The sequence below is a fragment of the Pinus tabuliformis genome, chromosome 4_2, assembly GCF_031772625.1.
Source record: "Pinus tabuliformis cultivar Carrire ecotype Pingquan chromosome 4_2, CPIR1, whole genome shotgun sequence".
Taxonomy (NCBI): domain Eukaryota; kingdom Viridiplantae; phylum Streptophyta; class Pinopsida; order Pinales; family Pinaceae; genus Pinus; species Pinus tabuliformis.
The window spans coordinates 604287141-604305435 of NC_142304.1; the positions used below are offsets into that span (position 1 = coordinate 604287141).

General features: G+C 38.1%; 1 protein-coding gene across 1 annotated transcript; it reads right to left on the reverse strand.

Moving 5' to 3' along the window:
• Positions 1 to 13641: 13641 nt before the first annotated feature.
• On the reverse strand, positions 13642 to 16454 carry LOC149170735 (cytokinin riboside 5'-monophosphate phosphoribohydrolase LOG3-like). The gene is made up of 7 exons (XM_089427344.1): positions 16152 to 16454; positions 14776 to 14873; positions 14587 to 14617; positions 14285 to 14384; positions 14114 to 14184; positions 13839 to 13982; positions 13642 to 13719 (listed from the first exon to the last, which is right to left on the reverse strand). The coding sequence occupies exons 1-7, from the start codon at positions 16269 to 16271 to the stop codon at positions 13642 to 13644; spliced, it is 642 nt and encodes a 213-aa protein (XP_089283470.1). The 5' UTR covers positions 16272 to 16454.
• Between the last annotated feature and the right edge of the window lie 1841 nt (positions 16455 to 18295).

The following is an 18295-nucleotide window of genomic DNA, read 5'->3' on the forward strand; positions in this document are numbered from 1 at the left end:
AGTTTTTACGTGCCGTAAGAAACAACAAAAAAAACTTAAGAATTCTACCTACCACTATGACATTTTTATTAATTGCCTTAATAACAAAATGTGCGGTCAACCCAAACTTGTTTCGCTTCCACGCAAACCTTGATTTGATGTTGGTCGTATGCAGGTTCAATTGATCAACGACGGAGAACACGGGAGCTGATCCTACGGTGGAGAAAGATATCGGAAGCCCTCACATGAGTGAGCGATAGCTCCCGATATGTCAGAGTTGCCTACGTCAGGCGAGAGCCACGTGCCAGCACCAAAACGCATCGGAGCAAAACATACGGAAACAGCTTTTCGTGGGAAGGCGGTGCGATGAGCTCTGGCCGGTTTTGTGGTTTTCATGCTGGTGGTTTTGGGCTGCGTACGTAAGCAGCGTTGAAATTACGATTTCAACAATACTTCACCTCGTTGCTTCTTGGAAAACCGGCGCCACATCATAGATTCTCCTTGTAATTTTCCAACGCGTGCGTTGATAGATTGAATTTGCTGAAGCTTGCTCCCGGTGGGCATTTGAGTCATTTTATTATATGGACGAGTCTGCTACTGTTCAAATTTCGTTCGTTGCGAGAGGCATCCAAAACTGCTTATAGCGTTTAATATCCTAGATTTATTTGGTGTTTATTAAGCAATGTTTTTTTTGTTTGAAAATTAAAAGAGCGTCATATTTTTTGTTTGAAAATTAAAAGGTGCAAAATCAACTATGGAACGGTATTTCATAATTTAAATTAATGGTTTTTGGTTGAAACTCTTCAAAATATTAATATGATTGTGTTTATATTGTTATGGTTTGTTGTTTTTGGGTAGGAAATTTCTGTAACTATTATTAATATGATTGTGTTTATATTGTTATGGTTTGTTGTTTTTGGGTAGGAAATTTCTGAACAATAGTTACAGGTTACAGAATGAGATCCATGTGTGCGAAGCAGGTCAAGTTGTTAGATCAACTTTTGAACACATTAAGTATTTAGACCATTTGCCTAACAACTGATGGATTGCTAAATATATGACAGATAGTGATTGATTTATAGGATGGTTCATCACTTGACAACTTTTATCGTGGAAGCCCCACGAGCCGAGTTGTCCATATTGTTGATCTTGCAAAGTTCATTTTTGATAGCTTACTTTAAATGAGTCATCCGAATTGTCAATATTGTTGATTTTGCAAAGTTCATTTTTGATGGTGATGTCTTCTTGAGGAATGACAAGAAGACTAGAATCATTGGTCGTGGAAAAGTAAAGTTGAAGCTGCAAGGTGGAAGAGTTAGAACACTTCTGAGTGTTCTACATATTCCTACATTAGCCAAAAATCTAATTTCTATTAGTAAGCTGGATGATGCAGGTGTAAAAATAGTGTTTGAGAAGGATACCTGCAAGATGGTTCGGGGAGCACTGGTATTAATGTGGGGAGTTCGTGTTGGAACTCTATACAAGCTGCAAGGTAGCACTGTTGTTGATGGGTGCAATAGTTCCATGGTTCCTGAAAGTGGAGCAGAAAATGTAGTGGTCTCTAGAGAAAAGACCATGATGTGGCATCAAAGGCTTTGACATATTGGAGAGAAGGGTCTTTGAATACTTCATGGTAAAGGTATGGTAGAAGGTATGAGTAATAGCTCTCTAGATTTTGATTTCTGTGAAAATTGTGTATACGGGAAGCAGAATCGGGTGAGTTTCCCCTCTGGTGGTAAGAGGGCGAAACATATATTAGAGCTTGTGCATAGTGATGTGTTTGGACCTGTGAAGGTTCCATCACTGGGTAAGTCTATGTACTATGTATCATTTATAGATGACTTCTCAAGGAATACATGGATATATTTCCTTAAGAAGAAATATGAAGTCTTTGATAGGTTTAAAGAATTTAAGGCTCTAGAACGCGAATCGCTGCACTTACCAGAGCGTCTTTCTCTAGAACGACCTCTAGCCATCATTGAATCCCCACACCGTGTCACTGCTGTATCAACGCCATATCAACGCTGTATCAATGTTGTATCAACGCGCCGATGACAGCGAATCTCCCACGCAGCAATGTTTTATAACAAATCCCAAAAATGACATAACAATCTTACTTACAATACGCTGGGTTTTACTTCACGTTGTGGCAACAAAGTATTCCACCGTTTTATGCTTCTGCAGCAGGATTTTTTATATATATGTGTCACGTGGGTATTTATATATATAGCCAGCGCAATCAAGGAGATAATAATATGTAATCCCACAGCAGTGCGCTTAATCAATGCACCGCCAGCACCAACAGCACCAACAGCAGTGCGCTTAATGTTCAAGCACCGCCAGCACCCTCATGCATTCACACGCAGGTATACAGCTTCTCGGGGCATCAATCAATCTAATACGCCCCTCCAACATGCTCTGATACCAATTGTTGGAGCAAACAGCTAAAAAACCAAAGACAAACAACAGCAAATATACATCACAAAATAGACACAGGGTTTAACGTGGTTCAACCAACCATTCTAGGCTACGTCCACCAAACATAGGCATCGTCGATCTTTTATTAATCAAAACAGGAGATTACATAATTAAACAAATCCTCAAAAACTCTCACCACACCAAACTATCCGTATGGATACCTATTTTATAGCAAGGAGAATCTAACTACCTCTCACATCAAATTTAGGATGCATTAATTCTCTCCCAACAACCTGAAGCTAATCCAACAACAGATTTCTATTGTTGTCACACACTGGGATTTTTGCCTATTTCATCTAAAACAGAAAATCTCAACAAAAATTAAAGGAAAGAGTTTGTTCCTCATCATATGCACCTTTGCTATCAGTTGCTTGCTTGGGGGTTTGTCATATATAACACATTCTTGACCTTGAAAGATAACTCTGTATCCTTTCTGTGTCAATTGACCAACACTTAAAAAATTATGTTTGAGACTAGGAACATAATATACCTTTGAGATTGTCTTTGGCTCCTCCTGCTTGTTCAGAATGTTGACCACTCCTTTGCCATCTACTTCCACAGTCTTGTCAATCCCCAACTTTACCTCTGTTTTCACAGATTGATCGAAATTTACAACCAAATCCTTGTTGCCTATCATGTGGTTACTGCAACCACTGTCTAACAACCACACACTAGCAAAAGGTTCATGCATGGTATGGCAAGCTAGGAACATGGAGTTAGTACTCTTTGTAGTGACATTAGTCCTCTGGTTCCCTTGATTTGTTATTTTCTTCCTACAATCACGAGCATAATGACCAAATTTATTGTAATAATAACATCTCACCTTTGATTTGTCAACTCTTTGATTATTGTTGAAGCTTTTGTAGTTGCTTCCACTTGCATGTTCATGCTCTTCTCAGTCATCTCTCTGACCACCATATCTTCTATTTCGTCGTCTACCTCTCATTCTACTTCTGCATCGACCTTTGACTCTTGAAATAGAAACATGACTTTTGAAAGCGGTCTCTAAAGTGGAATCCTTATTTTTGTCTATCCTTACCTCATGTGATAGAAGTGATCCCATCAGCTCATCAACTGTCAATGATGCCAAATCCTTGGCTTCTTCTATGGCTACTACCACAACATCAAATTTAGTAGACAAAGATCGGAGGACCTTCTCAACCACTCTTTGATCATTTATATCTTCACCATAAATCTTTAACTGATTTACGACAGTTATGACCCGATTCATGAAAGAATCGATGTCCTCTATCTCCTTCATCTGTAGACTTTCAAAATCTCTCCTAGTATTCTGCAACTTAACAATATTAACTTTGGCCATACCTTTATAGTTTGTCGCCAAAGTATCCCATGCTACTTTTGCTGAAGATGTAATCATAATCTTCTGGAACACTGCTCGGTCCACTCCCTGCTGAATACGCTACAACAAATGTGCATTCTTCTTCTTGTCTTTCTTTCATTGTTCCCTCTTTATATCACTGAGAGCTTGTTCTTCTTCTTCGTTCTTAGGTTCTAAAAACCAAAACTTAACATAATCCCAAACATCATGTGCTTGCAACGTGGTTGCCATCTTAAGGGCCGACACACCATAATCTTTCCCTGTAAATGGTGGGAACTGGAGCTGGAAATTTGAGAAAACCATCTTTCTCTAAAAAAATACCTTTTTGAAAAAACCCTAAATTACTTTTTGTAAAACTTTTTTCAAAAAATACCCTTCAATAGAATCCCTAAATTTTTATTTTAAAAAAAAACCTTTTTCAAAAGGGTCAAAACTCTTGATATTATTTTTATATATAAAAAAAATCTTTTAAAAAATCTTTATATATAAGAACAAAACGAATTAATCACTCCAACCTTTATATAATCACCAAAGAATTAAAAACTAATTTAAGTGGCTCCAAATCCTTTATAAAATCTTTTAATTAAAAAAAACACACCGCACTCTTTAAAAAAATAAAAAAACTTCAAAGACTTCCATGTATATGAATCTTTGTAACGTTTGACTGCGAACTCTTCGAATCTTCAGAAAGTTTGACTGCGAATCTCTAACGCGTTTGTCGTGAGGATGGCTTGCGATTAACGCCCTTTACGCAAAAGAACTCCCGCGTGCATGTTTAATGAGACAAATCCCAATGGAACCCGCGGGCATGCAAAACGGTGCAAGTTTTTTACTGTTAACGGGGCTCTGTTGAGCTTGAGCGCGAGCGCGTTATAGCTCCTTGTATGCCACTATAAGGTGCGTTAATGCTCAAATCACGAGAGGTGAAATAGATTTTTCCTTTCACATGAATTACTGCAAATTTATTTTTCTTCACTCTCTGTAACTTCGCTTTGATACTAAACAAAACATGAATTCATACAAAATACGAGTTGCTACTTTTCTATTGATCACACAAAATATGATGCTTACAATGAATTAGTGAAGGGTATTTATCCTTTTTGACTTACTACTTGCCTTGACATACATGCACATGCAACCACAGGTCTATTACTTGACTAACACTCAAACACTCAATCACTCAATCACTTAATTCACTGATTCTCTATGTTTAGCTAACTTCTCATACCAGATTAATTATCTTATTTTAACACATTTTTAAATATCGATGGCTAATCACAGCAAAGTGTCTTTAATTTCAATACCCACAGAAATGATAAGTTCCGTAAACGGAAATGTAATGTGGCCCAGAAAAGGTCTCAAACACGCACACCCTCAATGACTTCGCAGCTCAAGCTTTTGGCTGGTGGCTTTCATGGCGTTCTACGCTTGCATTGTGATACTTGTTGGGTATTTTTGATGCAAAATACCAAAAACAAACAATATAAAACACAACAGAGGCAATGCTCTGTTTCTATTACTCCAGATCTTTTGTGCACAGGAAGACAAAAAAAATTCACTGAGAAACAGAGTATTTCACCACCATTAAAACATTCTATTCATTTAAAAACTGATACATCCTCTTTTACTGAGAGGGATTTACCAAAAACAAATACTCTGCCTCTTTTACAAAATGATTTTTACACTGCTGTGTAAAATCTTCATTCACTGCTGTAAAATAAAATTTATCTCATACTGCTGTAAAACAAATTACATACTCCCCGCACTGCTGTGCATTTTTCATCTTGCAAATAAAACAAAGGTCAACTTAAAAAAACTTGCGCTCCACCATTTGCGGTATTTCACTTTACTTCACAAACAGTAAAAAAAACATACATACATATTTTATATGGGCTCCCACGTTTTTCATTTATGCATTATGCACTGCTGTGCATCACAACAGCTTTCATGGAAGTCAACCCCTTTTTCGCTGCAACAAAACTATGTTTTTGTTTCACGGTTATGTATCATATGAACCCAAAACAAAACATGTGTTTTTTTTAAAACAACGACTCCCAAAGCTAAGACAATAAGTTTTTACGCGCCGTAAGAAACAACAAAAAAAAACTTAAGAATTTTACCTACCACTATGACATTTTTATTAATTGCCTTAATAACAAAATGTGCGGTCAACCCAAACTTGTTTCACTTCCACGCAAACCTTGATTTGATGTTGGTCGTATGCAGGTTCAATTGATCAACGACGGAGAACACAGGAGCTGATCCTACGGTGGAGAAAGATATCGGAAGCCCTCACATGAGTAGGCGATAGCTCCCGATATGTCAGAGTTGCCTACGTCAGGCGAGAGCCACGTGCCAGCACCAAAACGCATCGGAGCAAAACATACAGAAACAGCTTTTCGTGGGAAGGCGGTGCGATGAGCTCTGGCCAGTTTTGTGGTTTTCACGCTGGTGGTTTTGGGCTGCGTACGTAAGCAGCGTTGAAATTACGATTTCAACACTCCCCTTTAATTTCAACAGCTGGGCATTCGGTCATACCGAGACACTTCCTCAAAAATTCAAAGCTCTTCTGAACCAGTGGCTTTGTCAAGATGTCTGCAACCTGTTCCTGGGTCCTGCAATGTTCGACGACAATTTCTCCATTGTTCACTAATTCTCTGATGTAGTGAAACCTTGTATCAATGTGTTTCGTTCTCTTATGAAACACTGAATTCTTTGACAATGCAATAGCTGAGCTATTGTCACCAAAGATCACTGTCGCTTTTGCCTGCTCTTGGCCTAAGCTTCTCAACATTCTTCTCATCCACACTGCTTGACATGCTGCTGCTGTAGCTGCCACATATTCAGCCTCTGCTGTAGACAATGCTACAATGGACTGCTTCTTAGAAGCCCATGAAATGGCTCCTGAACCCATATGAAACACATAACCGGAAGTGCTCTTCCGATCATCTACACTTCCAGCCCAATCGTTATCTGTGTAGCCAACCAAATCTGAATTTTCTAAGGCATGATATAAAATTCCAAACATTTTGGTGCCTTTGACATACCTCAAAATTCTCTTTGCTGCCTGCCAATGTGCCTCCTTCGGCCTCTCCATGAACCTGGAAATTAAACTAACAGCATACATTAAATCAGGCCTAGTTGCTGTTAAATACATAAGGCTGCCCACAATACTTTTGTACAAGCTAGGATCAAAATCCTTGTTGCTGTCCTCTCTGCTGAGTTTTAATCCCATCACTGTGGGAGTGATTGCTGCCTTGCATTCTTGCATGTTAAATCTGCTCAGTACTTGATTTACATACCTTGCTTGAGATATAAAAATTCCTTTTTCATTTTGATCTACTTCTATGCCTAAGAAGTATCTCAACAATCCCATGTCAGTCATTTCAAATTCATCCTTCATGATTGATTTAAAATTCTCAATGAGCTGATCATCATTACCTGTGAAAATCACATCATCAACATACAAGACAACAATTAAAATTTTACCATCCTTTTCCTTAATGTAGACTGTGGGTTCTCCTTTACATTTGTCAAATTCATTATCCAATAGATATGAATCTATCCTGCTGTACCATGCTCTTGGCGCTTGCTTCAGCCCATAAAGAGCTTTCTTCAATTTGCACACTTTGTGCTCTTCACCTTTCTTCTCATATCCGAGAGGCTGTTCCACATAGACCTCTTCCATTAACACTCCATTTAGGAATGCTGATTTCACATCCATTTGGTAGACTTTCCATTTGTTTTGTGCTGCTATGGACAGCACTGCTCTCACGGTTTCCATCCTTGCAACCGGTGCGAAAGTCTCCTCATAATCTCTCCCATACTGCTGCTTGTACCCCTTGACAACCAGCCTTGCCTTGTGCCTTTCTATCTTGCCTTCAGCATTGCTCTTGGTCTTGTAAACCCATTTCACACCAATGACTTCTTTGCCTTTTGGTAGCTCAATCAAATCCCATGTTTTGTTTCTCTCTATGGCATTCATTTCCTCATCCATAGCTTCTATCCATTTCTTATCTTTGATTGCTTCCTCGAAATGAATAGGATCATCAACATGACAATACAATGCAAACAAGGAATTCATTCCTTCATCATAAATGTCACTTAGATTTCTAAACTTCTTACCTCGTTCACTTGGTGTGCAAGTGCTTGAAAATGCACTTGAATTTCCTCCTTGTGGTGTGCTTGGAGAAGCACTCTCATTGATCCTCAATGGTGTTCCTTGCTGTCCTTGTGTTGGCGCTGCTGTTTGGGGATGCATTTCAGCCACCTCCTCATCATCTTCATCATGAGACAAACAGTTTTTGACATTCATTGTTTTCTCTATGCTTCCATCCCAAGATTCCTCTTCAATGAATTGAACATCCCTGCTGACAAAGAACTTCTTGGTAGATGGAATGTACAGCCTGTAGGCTTTGGATTCATCACTGTATCCAATGAAGATGCATTTCTCCCCTTTGCTGTCCAACTTCCTCCTTAGCTGATCTGGTATGTGTGCATAGGCCACACACCCAAAAACTCTCATGTGGGTGACTCCTTGCTTTCTCCCACTCCATGCCTCTTCTGGCACTTTGTTCAAGACTGCTTTTGTAGGACACCTGTTCAATATATAAACTGCACAATGTACAGCTTCAGCCCAATACTCATTTGGCAAATGCTTTGCCTTCAACATGCTCCTTGCCATCTCCATGATGGTTCTGTTTTTCCTTTCAGCAACTCCATTTTGCTGCGGAGTGTACCGAGTTGTGAACTGTTTATGTATTCCATTTTCTCTACAAAACTTAAGGAATTCATTGGAGATATACTCACCTCCTCTATCAGTTCTCAATACTTTTATGTGCAGCCCGCTTTGGTTTTCCACAAGTGCTTTGAAGTTTTGGAATTTCTCAAAGACTTCACTTTTGTTCTTGAGGAAATATATCCAAGTCTTTCTTGTAAAATCATCAATGAATGTCAAGAAATATTGGCTGCCTGCTAATGATGGAGTTTGCATCGGTCCACATAAATCTGAGTGGATGATCTCTAAGGGTGCCTTTGCCCTTATGCTCTTCCCTGATGGAAAACTTTCTCTGTGTTGTTTTCCCAAAATGCAGCCTTCACATAGGCTGTCCGGTTTCTCTATCAATGGTAATCCCTTTACCATTCCTTTCCTACTCAACAAATTTAGACCTCCAAAATTGAGATGACCAAATCTCAAGTGCCACAACCAATTTTCATCCTTTGGCACGCTTTGGAAAGCCTCTTGGGTGATTGCTGCAATCTCATTTTTGTTTTTCAAATCTGCCCTGATCCGGAGAGGGAACATCCTGTTCCTTGTCATCTTCACTTCAGCAATGCATCTTTTGCTGGGTGGTATGTCCATGATGGTGCACACATCATTTACAAAGTAAACATTGTAACCCTTTTGGATAAGTTGTCCAACACTCAATAGGTTACATCTCATTCCGGGGACATAGTATACATCTGCTATGGTTTTTCTTTCTCCTTGTTTTGTAAATATTTTTATCTCCCCTTTTCCCATAACAGACACTTTACAATCAGTTCCTAGTGTGACCTCTGATTTCAAATTCTGATTTAAGGCTGAAAAGAGGGCTATATTCCCTGTCATATGGTTGCTGCAACCTGAGTCTAAAAACCAAATGTCCTCACTATGTGTTTCAGCGATGTTACAAGCTAACAAAACATTTTCTTGACTGTTGTTTTCTCTTGTAACATTTGCATTTTGTCTGTTGTTCTTATCATGTTGTTTCTTTCTACAATCACTAGCATAATGTCCATACTTTTTGCAATAATAGCATTGAACATTAGATTTATCATACCTTTGTCCTTGAGCCTGATACTGATCTCTTTGTTGGCTGCTGCCTTGACCTTGGTTCTGATTTGGATTGCTGCCTCTTCCTTGTGCATTTGATGCGCTGTTCCTTCCACCTCTGTTTTGGCTTCTGCCTCTTCCTCTTTTGTTTCCTCTGCCTTGACCTCTTCCTCTTCCAAAGGACATCTGGGTCTTGAAGGCTTGCTCAAGGGATGAGTTTTCATTCCTACTCAACCTCTGCTCATGAGTTATCAGTGATGCATGTAGCTCATCAACTGAATAGTTTGAGAGATCCTTTGTCTCTTCAATGGTGGTGACTATGGCATCAAACCTTGAGGGTAAGACCCTCAATATTTTCTCCACAATCCTTCTATCTTCAATGGTTTCTCCATGAGTTCTCATTTGTGTAATTACACCAATCACATGAGTGAAGAATGATTCAATGTTCTCTGACTCCTTCATGTTCAAGTTTTCAAAATCCTTTCTCAGCATTTGCAATTTTGCTATCTTCACTCTCTCCATGCCTTGATAGGTTGTGTTAAGGGTTTCTCATGCATTGTGTGATGTTTTAGCTGCTGCTATCCTTGGAAATATACTCTGGTCTACTGCTAGATGCAACAATAAAATGGCCTTTGCATCCTTCTTCCTATTGCTCTTCAGCGGATCTCTCTCTCCCTGAGTTAGTGCATTGAACTCATTTTCATCTGCTACTTCTTCAAACCCAGATTCAACTATTTCCCATAAATCTTGAGAGGCAAATAAAACTCTCATGGTTATTGACCAGTAGTCATAGTTCTTCCCATTAAACTGTGGGAGCTGGGTGTTGAACATACCCATGCTTGTGCTAGCCATTCCTTGACTGTGTATTTTTTAAAACAACTAACTGTCTTCAGCAATAACAAAAGAAATGCTTTTGAAGAATACCTGAATCCTGAGCTGTCTGAGTCTTCTAACTGCCTGAGAGGTTTTGTTGCAGCAACAACCTTCTCCCTTCAGCTTCTTTAACTTCTTTAAAGAGCCTGAGCCTGCTCTGATACCACTGTTGGGTATTTTTGATGCAAAACACCAAAAACAAACAATATAAAACACAACAGAGGCAATGCTCTGTTTCTATTATTCCAGATCTTTTGTGCACAGGAAGACAAAAAAAATTCACTGAGAAACAGAGTATTTCACCACCATTAAAACATTCTATTCATTTAAAAACTGATACATCCTCTTTTACTGAGAGGGATTTACTAAAAACAAATACTCTGCCTCTTTTACAAAATGATTTTTACACTGCTGTGTAAAATCTTCATTCACTGCTGTAAAATAAAATTTATCTCATACTGCTGTAAAACAAATTACATACTCCCCGCACTGCTGTGCATTTTTCATCTTGCAAATAAAACAAAGGTCAACTTAAAAAAACTTGCGCTCCACCACTTTACTTCACAAACAGTAAAAAAAACATACATACATATTTTATATGGGCTCCCACGTTTTTCATTTATGCATTATGCACTGCTGTGCATCACAACAGCTTTCATGGAAGTCAACCCCTTTTTCGCTGCAACAAAACTATGTTTTTGTTTCACGGTTATGTATCATATGAACCCAAAACAAAACATGTGTTTTTTTTAAAACAACGACTCCCAAAGCTAAGACAATAAGTTTTTACGTGCCGTAAGAAACAACAAAAAAAAACTTAAGAATTTTACCTACCACTATGACATTTTTATTAATTGCCTTAATAACAAAATGTGCGGTCAACCCAAACTTGTTTCGCTTCCACGCAAACCTTGATTTGATGTTGGTCGTATGCAGGTTCAATTGATCAACGACGGAGAACACGGGAGCTGATCCTACGGTGGAGAAAGATATCGGAAGCCCTCACATGAGTGAGCGATAGCTCCCGATATGTCAGAGTTGCCTACGTCAAGCGAGAGCCATGTGCCAGCACCAAAACGCATCGGAGCAAAACATACGGAAACAGCTTTTCGTGGGAAGGCGGTGCGATGAGCTCTGGCCGGTTTTGTGGTTTTCATGCTGGTGGTTTTGGGCTGCGTACGTAAGCAGCGTTGAAATTACGATTTCAACAATACTTCACCTCGTTGCTTCTTGGAAAACCGGCGCCACATCATAGATTCTCCTTGTAATTTTCCAACGCGTGCGTTGATAGATTGAATTTGCTGAAGCTTGCTCCCGGTGGGCATTTGAGTCATTTTATTATATGGACGAGTCTGCTACTGTTCAAATTTCGTTCGTTGCGAGAGGCATCCAAAACTGCTTATAGCGTTTAATATCCTAGATTTATTTGGTGTTTATTAAGCAATGTTTTTTTTGTTTGAAAATTAAAAGAGCGTCATATTTTTTGTTTGAAAATTAAAAGGTGCAAAATCAACTATGGAACGGTATTTCATAATTTAAATTAATGGTTTTTGGTTGAAACTCTTCAAAATATTAATATGATTGTGTTTATATTGTTATGGTTTGTTGTTTTTGGGTAGGAAATTTCTGTAACTATTATTAATATGATTGTGTTTATATTGTTATGGTTTGTTGTTTTTGGGTAGGAAATTTCTGAACAATAGTTACAGGTTACAGAATGAGATCCATGTGTGCGAAGCAGGTCAAGTTGTTAGATCAACTTTTGAACACATTAAGTATTTAGACCATTTGCCTAACAACTGATGGATTGCTAAATATATGACAGATAGTGATTGATTTATAGGATGGTTCATCACTTGACAACTTTTATCGTGGAAGCCCCACGAGCCGAGTTGTCCATATTGTTGATCTTGCAAAGTTCATTTTTGATAGCTTACTTTAAATGAGTCATCCGAATTGTCAATATTGTTGATTTTGCAAAGTTCATTTTTGATAGTCAAAATGAGGTGCAATTTAAACTAGTAGCAAGGTAAACTCGAAGATGTGGAAAAAGAAAAAACTAAGTCAAGACTTACAAGTGAGGGTAGAATGAGGTGTACTTTAAATCTTACAAGTGAGGGTAGAATGAGGTGTACTTTAAATAAGTCTTAAGGTAAACTCTATATTTGGAATTGGTTGACTTTTACAAATACCATAATATATAATATATGCTGTATCAGTATGATTTTTGTAATATAATAAAAAAAATTCCTCTGTTGTGCCTCTGTTTTTAACCAATCTGAAAATGAATTCTATCTTAATGAATGAAAAGAAAAGTTATAACCCAATCCCTCACCAAAGTGTTTCAAGGAAAAAGGAGAAAATCTGAAAATGGATTCTATCTTCATGAATGAAAGGAAGAGTTATACGCCAATCCCTCAACAAAGTGTTTCAGAGTTTTAAATTCTAGTAGAGTGGACCACGTATCTTGGACAGGTTCCTCCCTTGTGCTGGTGGTTCATCATCATTTTCTAGTGGAGCTGATGGCGGACTAATATATTAACATTTAATCCCAGGAATGCACGAGATGTTTTTGTAGGGTTATTTGGCAGTTCAAGCTCTTTTGGAGGCTTGACGAGTATGGATTCAAGAAACTGACGGATTCAATTACATTTCGTGGTTTTAGTGATACTGAAAATATATGTAGATCTTTGGTGAAGGAGTTCCTGTAGGTCCTCGTAAGCGGCTCTTTGCGAGGGGACCAGGGGTGATATTTTCTAACTTATTTTGGAATCTGAAGGATAAGCTTTAGTTTGTCACGTGGACGTCAAAAATGAAACAGTGAAACAGTCTTCCTTTAACATCAATACTTCAGCATTGGAAGTCAAAAATGAAACATCTAAACAATTTTCCCTTAACATTAATACTTCAACATTATAATAAGGGCCATAAATAATCTATTTCACTAAAGAAAATTTCGACTGACTTAAATTAAAGCACAGTTTTGCATCAATAATACATTTAGTTTCCCATTGAAAACAATTTCTTGAAAGGGAGAAAACCAATGTCCCACTCTTTCCTCGCCATTTGAATCATTTCAGCTTCCACACTCTACCTGTTCATGTATGCATATAATCTTAATGTCAAATTCAATGGCTTCTCGGATCTAGTGAGCAAAACCTTACTTGGAAGAGTAGCCCAACTGCTCCATCTCCCAGCTCAACTTGGAAGCCACCGCATCATGCCTTGGGACATAATCCTGAAGCAAATAGTGGAACAGTGATCTTAATTAATGTTCACGTGAATCTGACTTAACACATTATGCTTATAAACATGGAACAAACTGAGGCAGAAATTACTGTGACATTCAATCCCTACCTCTAATTTCTTCACTAAATCTCTGGCCGTTGGCGCTGAGACAATTATATGGCGAGCCGTGGGATTAATGAATCCTTCGTCCACTGCTTTGTCAATGAATGATAACAGTGAATTGTAGTAACCGTCTACATTCAGCACGCCAACCTAAAGGCGACTTTTTTTTGTTAATAACTAATTATTGCATTTTAAAGATGTAACCAAATCAAAACTAATCCGGCGGGCCTTAAAAGTGTTCATTTCGATGTTTGTAATATTGGTACGGATGAAAGAGTTACCGGCTTGTCGTGTATCCCAAGCTGAGACCATGTTATCATTTCTAGTAATTCTTCCAAAGTTCCATAGCCACCTGACAGAACAAATTTTTACATTCTTGATTGAAGCTCTCTGGATTTCATTTTCGTATAGTAATTTTTTTGTCTTAACTTCTTCATATTTTTTTGCTCTACCTGGTAAGGCAATGAAAGCGTCGGATTGCCGGGCCATTTCAGCCTTCCTTTGGTGCATGTCAGCAACGGCTTTCACTTCGCCTACAGTTTCACCAGTGATCTGCAGTAAAAAGATGCAACTTATCAGGTAAATCTTTGAAACTTCGTGCGTGCATAAAATGGCCTTTGAAACAACGCAATTACTGCCCAAGAATTTTGATGGAAGAGACAGCCTAGTTCTGCGTGCGTCAAAATGACTTATTTGTATATTTTTTAATTGAATAACAGCCGAGTCAAAGTTGAGTTTTGCCCGTCTGGTTTACCTCTCCAGGCATGAGCGCCCTGGGAATGACCCTAAAAACAGGAAAGTTAGAATTAGCAAAGCAAACAGAATATATATGATAATTTAAACGAGTTTGATATTTTGCTTGAAATTCATGTTTCTTAAATTCTTCAGTAATGGGAAGATTTTTTTTTCTTTGGAAACGAATTCAGGATATAAGTTTCTATACCCGATTACATGGCGACCGCCTTCATGAACGGCTTGTGCAACGACGCCCATGAGTCCTATGCTGCCTCCGCCGTAAACCAAATCAATGCCTTTTGAAACCTGAGGAAGCAAACGAAAATGAATAAATATGGTCTGATTTTGGTAGAAGTCAGCATGATAAACCTTTAGCTGAATAATGAATAATTATGCCCTGATTTTTGCTAAAGGTCTGCACGGAAAACAGTTAAAAGACTCATAAACATAGTACATGCTCCTTGAACTATGGGTTTGAGGATAAAAATTGTCAATATATTGCAAAACATATGCCTAAATACAGGCAAATTTTAATACACTTCATGCAAGATCAAAGATCCTAACTATCTCTGTAAAAGGAAACGATTGGGAAAAATCTAAAGCAATAGAGGAAATGAAGAGAGACGAAGTTCACAAAATTCTATGAAATCCGTAATTATATATGGTGAGAAGAGAGTGAACTAGCAAAATTGTCTGTGCTAACGTTATAGCTTCAGAAAATTGCATTATTGCTAAAGATTTTTGACTGACCAAGTAGTTTGAGACGGTTCAAAATCATAAAGATTTCAAGGGAGTTAGATCTTGAAATAAGATAAGAAAAACAACTAAAATAGCTTCAAAACTGATGAATGCGATGTAGCAGCTTGATTACATCCAAGCTTTGTGAAGTAAACTTTAAGCTGCATGCTAGAAATTAAACGATTAAACCTACAGGAGAAGAACTCGTTTAATCAAAGTGCTTTGAAACTAGCCAAGAAGAGGAACATCAATACATAGTGTGCATAGCGTCGAGCTTATTCCACGGTACTTCCTTCAGCAAACAAGAAAGGCTATTATTGACTTCCGTAATACCAGCTGTGATCCCGGACTTCACACATGTGCACCAGTTTTTGGACAGTCAATCCAAAGTAAAAGGTCCAGCAAGTACGTTGTCAAAAACAAATAATACCTACCGAAGCAGGAGCAGAGTGTAATGGCTGCCTCCAAAACTAGACTAAAGAAGCACATTTTCACTGACAAACAGTACTCTCCACATAGAATTAAAGACAAAAACATACAATACATCGCCATTTAAACGAAAAACGATAGAATAAAAAAGTAAAGCAAAGGGATTTAACGGAGAATCGCGCAAGAATCAAATCTTCAATGACACACGGTACTCTCGGCAGAGAATTAAAGGGAAAAACACACATTACATCGCCATTTAAACAAGAAAAGACGGAATTAAAAATGGAACAGAAGGATTTAACGGAAAATAGCTCAGAGGGCAATTCCATTCAAGTAACCAAACGACAAAATAAAAATATTAATAATAATGGAAAAGCAAGAAATCCTAAGAATTAAAGGCCAAACAAGACGATTTACCAGCTCCTTCCCCATCTCTACGGCCGCATTTTGATAGCTGCTTTTCTTCCCCGGACTGCTTCCGCAGAACACACAGACTTTCTTGAATCTTGACCTTGCCTTCTCCATTTGCATTTCCATCCCTTTCAGCAATCACTATCTCTTTCCGGGCCGCTCGCAGCTGTCTGCACTCCGCTCCCGCGTCTCGCTCACCTAAATAAGTAGATACATCTCCTCCTGCTACTCACGTGCTGGTGGACGATGTATTCTGTCCAGATTAGAATTACAGAAAAATATTCGCAGGCAGTTGAAATATAGTAATGATTTACTTGATCATCAAACATTTCAGGCATAAAAACATGTTTCAATCCTTATCGCTGGTCCGCCATTCCAATGGCCGTCTCGACTCTCGACATTATTATTACGGTTATAGACGTGCAGCTATATAGTAATGATTTACTTTATCTTAAACATTTCAGGCATAAAAGCATGTTTCAATCCTCATCGCTGGCCCGACATTCCAAATTCCAATCGCCGTCTCGAGTCTCGACATTATTATTACGGTAATTGACGTGCAGCTACTGAATGTTGGGAGATTAGTTACTGTACTATTAGAGATTAATTACTGTATTGTGATAAGATATTAAAATTAAAGATATTCTTATAATGTGTAGTCTCCTTTTTTCTTTTTTGTAAGCATATTTATATATTTTAATTTTTTTTTGCGGGGCTGGGGCGGGGGTTTTGAGATGGCAAGAGCTAACGGGCATACTATATGGCATTAAATGTCCGGCTATATGCGTTTTATTAGCTCTTTAACACGCGTGCACGCGGTGATAGATAAATAAAAGATACGCGCGTGTGTTAAAGAGCTAACGGGGGCGCATGTAGCAGGGCATTTAATGCCCTATAATATGCCCGTTAGCTCTTGCCGTTTTGAGATACCTGTGACACAAAAGTTTCACTTTCTTTCTAATTAAATATTTTCAAAAAAAACTCGGAAATATAGACACACTTATATTTCATTTTTCATTGTAAACTTTTTCCTCCAAGTTTTTTAGGATTTTTTTTCCATGCTTCCTATCTTGAATCTAATTCGTATTTTTTGCAACTCCACAATATTTTTCTTGAAATCTTGTTGATCCACTTGATCTGCACAAAAAGTTTACTTTTCAACAAGATTCTTTGTGGTTTTATGAGGGAATCCATTTTCCAAGAGGATTTGTTGTGTTTCCACGAATGTTGCATGGAACCCTGACTGGCGAGTGGAGGATCCACATTGACAAGTAATTTTTCCAGCTTAGATTATATTGCCACCACCACGGTTTCTTTCACTGAAGATCCACATTGACAAGTAATTTTCCCAGCTTAGATTTTATTGACACCACTATAGTTTCTTTGAGTGAATTTACTTCCTTCTTGTTTCTTGGTTCTTTCTCGTTAAAAGCTCTTCTTCTTTAACCACTGTATAGTGATTATCTTGTGCATATTCCCACCATTTGGGTCTTCATGGTTTTTTCTTGTCTTTTCTATTCTGAGAACGTTTGGGGCAATTTTTTAATTACATGTCCGGTTTCATAGCATGCTCTACACCTAAATGAGATATTCTCATAGTCGAGATTTTGGGCCCAAACATAATTTGGAGCCATCAAATTAATTTCAGCATGAAAACCCTTGGTTGAAGTCTATAAACATAGATGTGGGCATAAGTAGCTTGATTTTTTATATGTTTTAGGATAACTATGATAGAATTTTCCCTACCCATTTCCAATGGAGGAAAGCTATGTGTGATTCCATAAATGCAAGGGAAAGTTCAAAAGTCTTACCCAAACCCAAGTTGTAGAAACCGATGTTGTTACCAGGTCAAAAATGGGAGTCCAAGGCTACATGAAAAAGCCAGCACTCCCCCAAAACCATGACCTAGCTTCACAAACAACCTTGTTGTGCTCAATCTTATAAAAAATCACACTAAAGAAACCTTGTTCCATGGGGTAAATATTTAGTGCATTCGTCAAAAAGGGGTTTCCATGTGTCAGAGATCTATTTATGCAGACTGGCCAACCACAACAAGTACCTATTAAACTTGCAAACCAAACCATTCTCTAAAAAATTATTAAACATGCAAACCAAACCATTCTCTGAAAAATATTTTCAGAGCATAAAAA

What these genes read in the sequence shown, in the direction of transcription:
- LOC149170735 (XM_089427344.1), bottom strand. Translation starts at nt 16,271, where the DNA reads ATGGAAATGCAAATGGAGAAGGCAAGGTCAAGATTCAAGAAAGTCTGT. An exon ending in GGCGGTCGCCATGTAATCGG is followed by an intron (nt 14,618 to 14,775) that starts GTATAGAAACTT and finishes TCCTGTTTTTAG; the next exon opens with GGTCATTCCCAGGGCGCTCA. An exon ending in GGGCGCTCATGCCTGGAGAG is followed by an intron (nt 14,385 to 14,586) that starts GTAAACCAGACG and finishes TTTTTACTGCAG; the next exon opens with ATCACTGGTGAAACTGTAGG.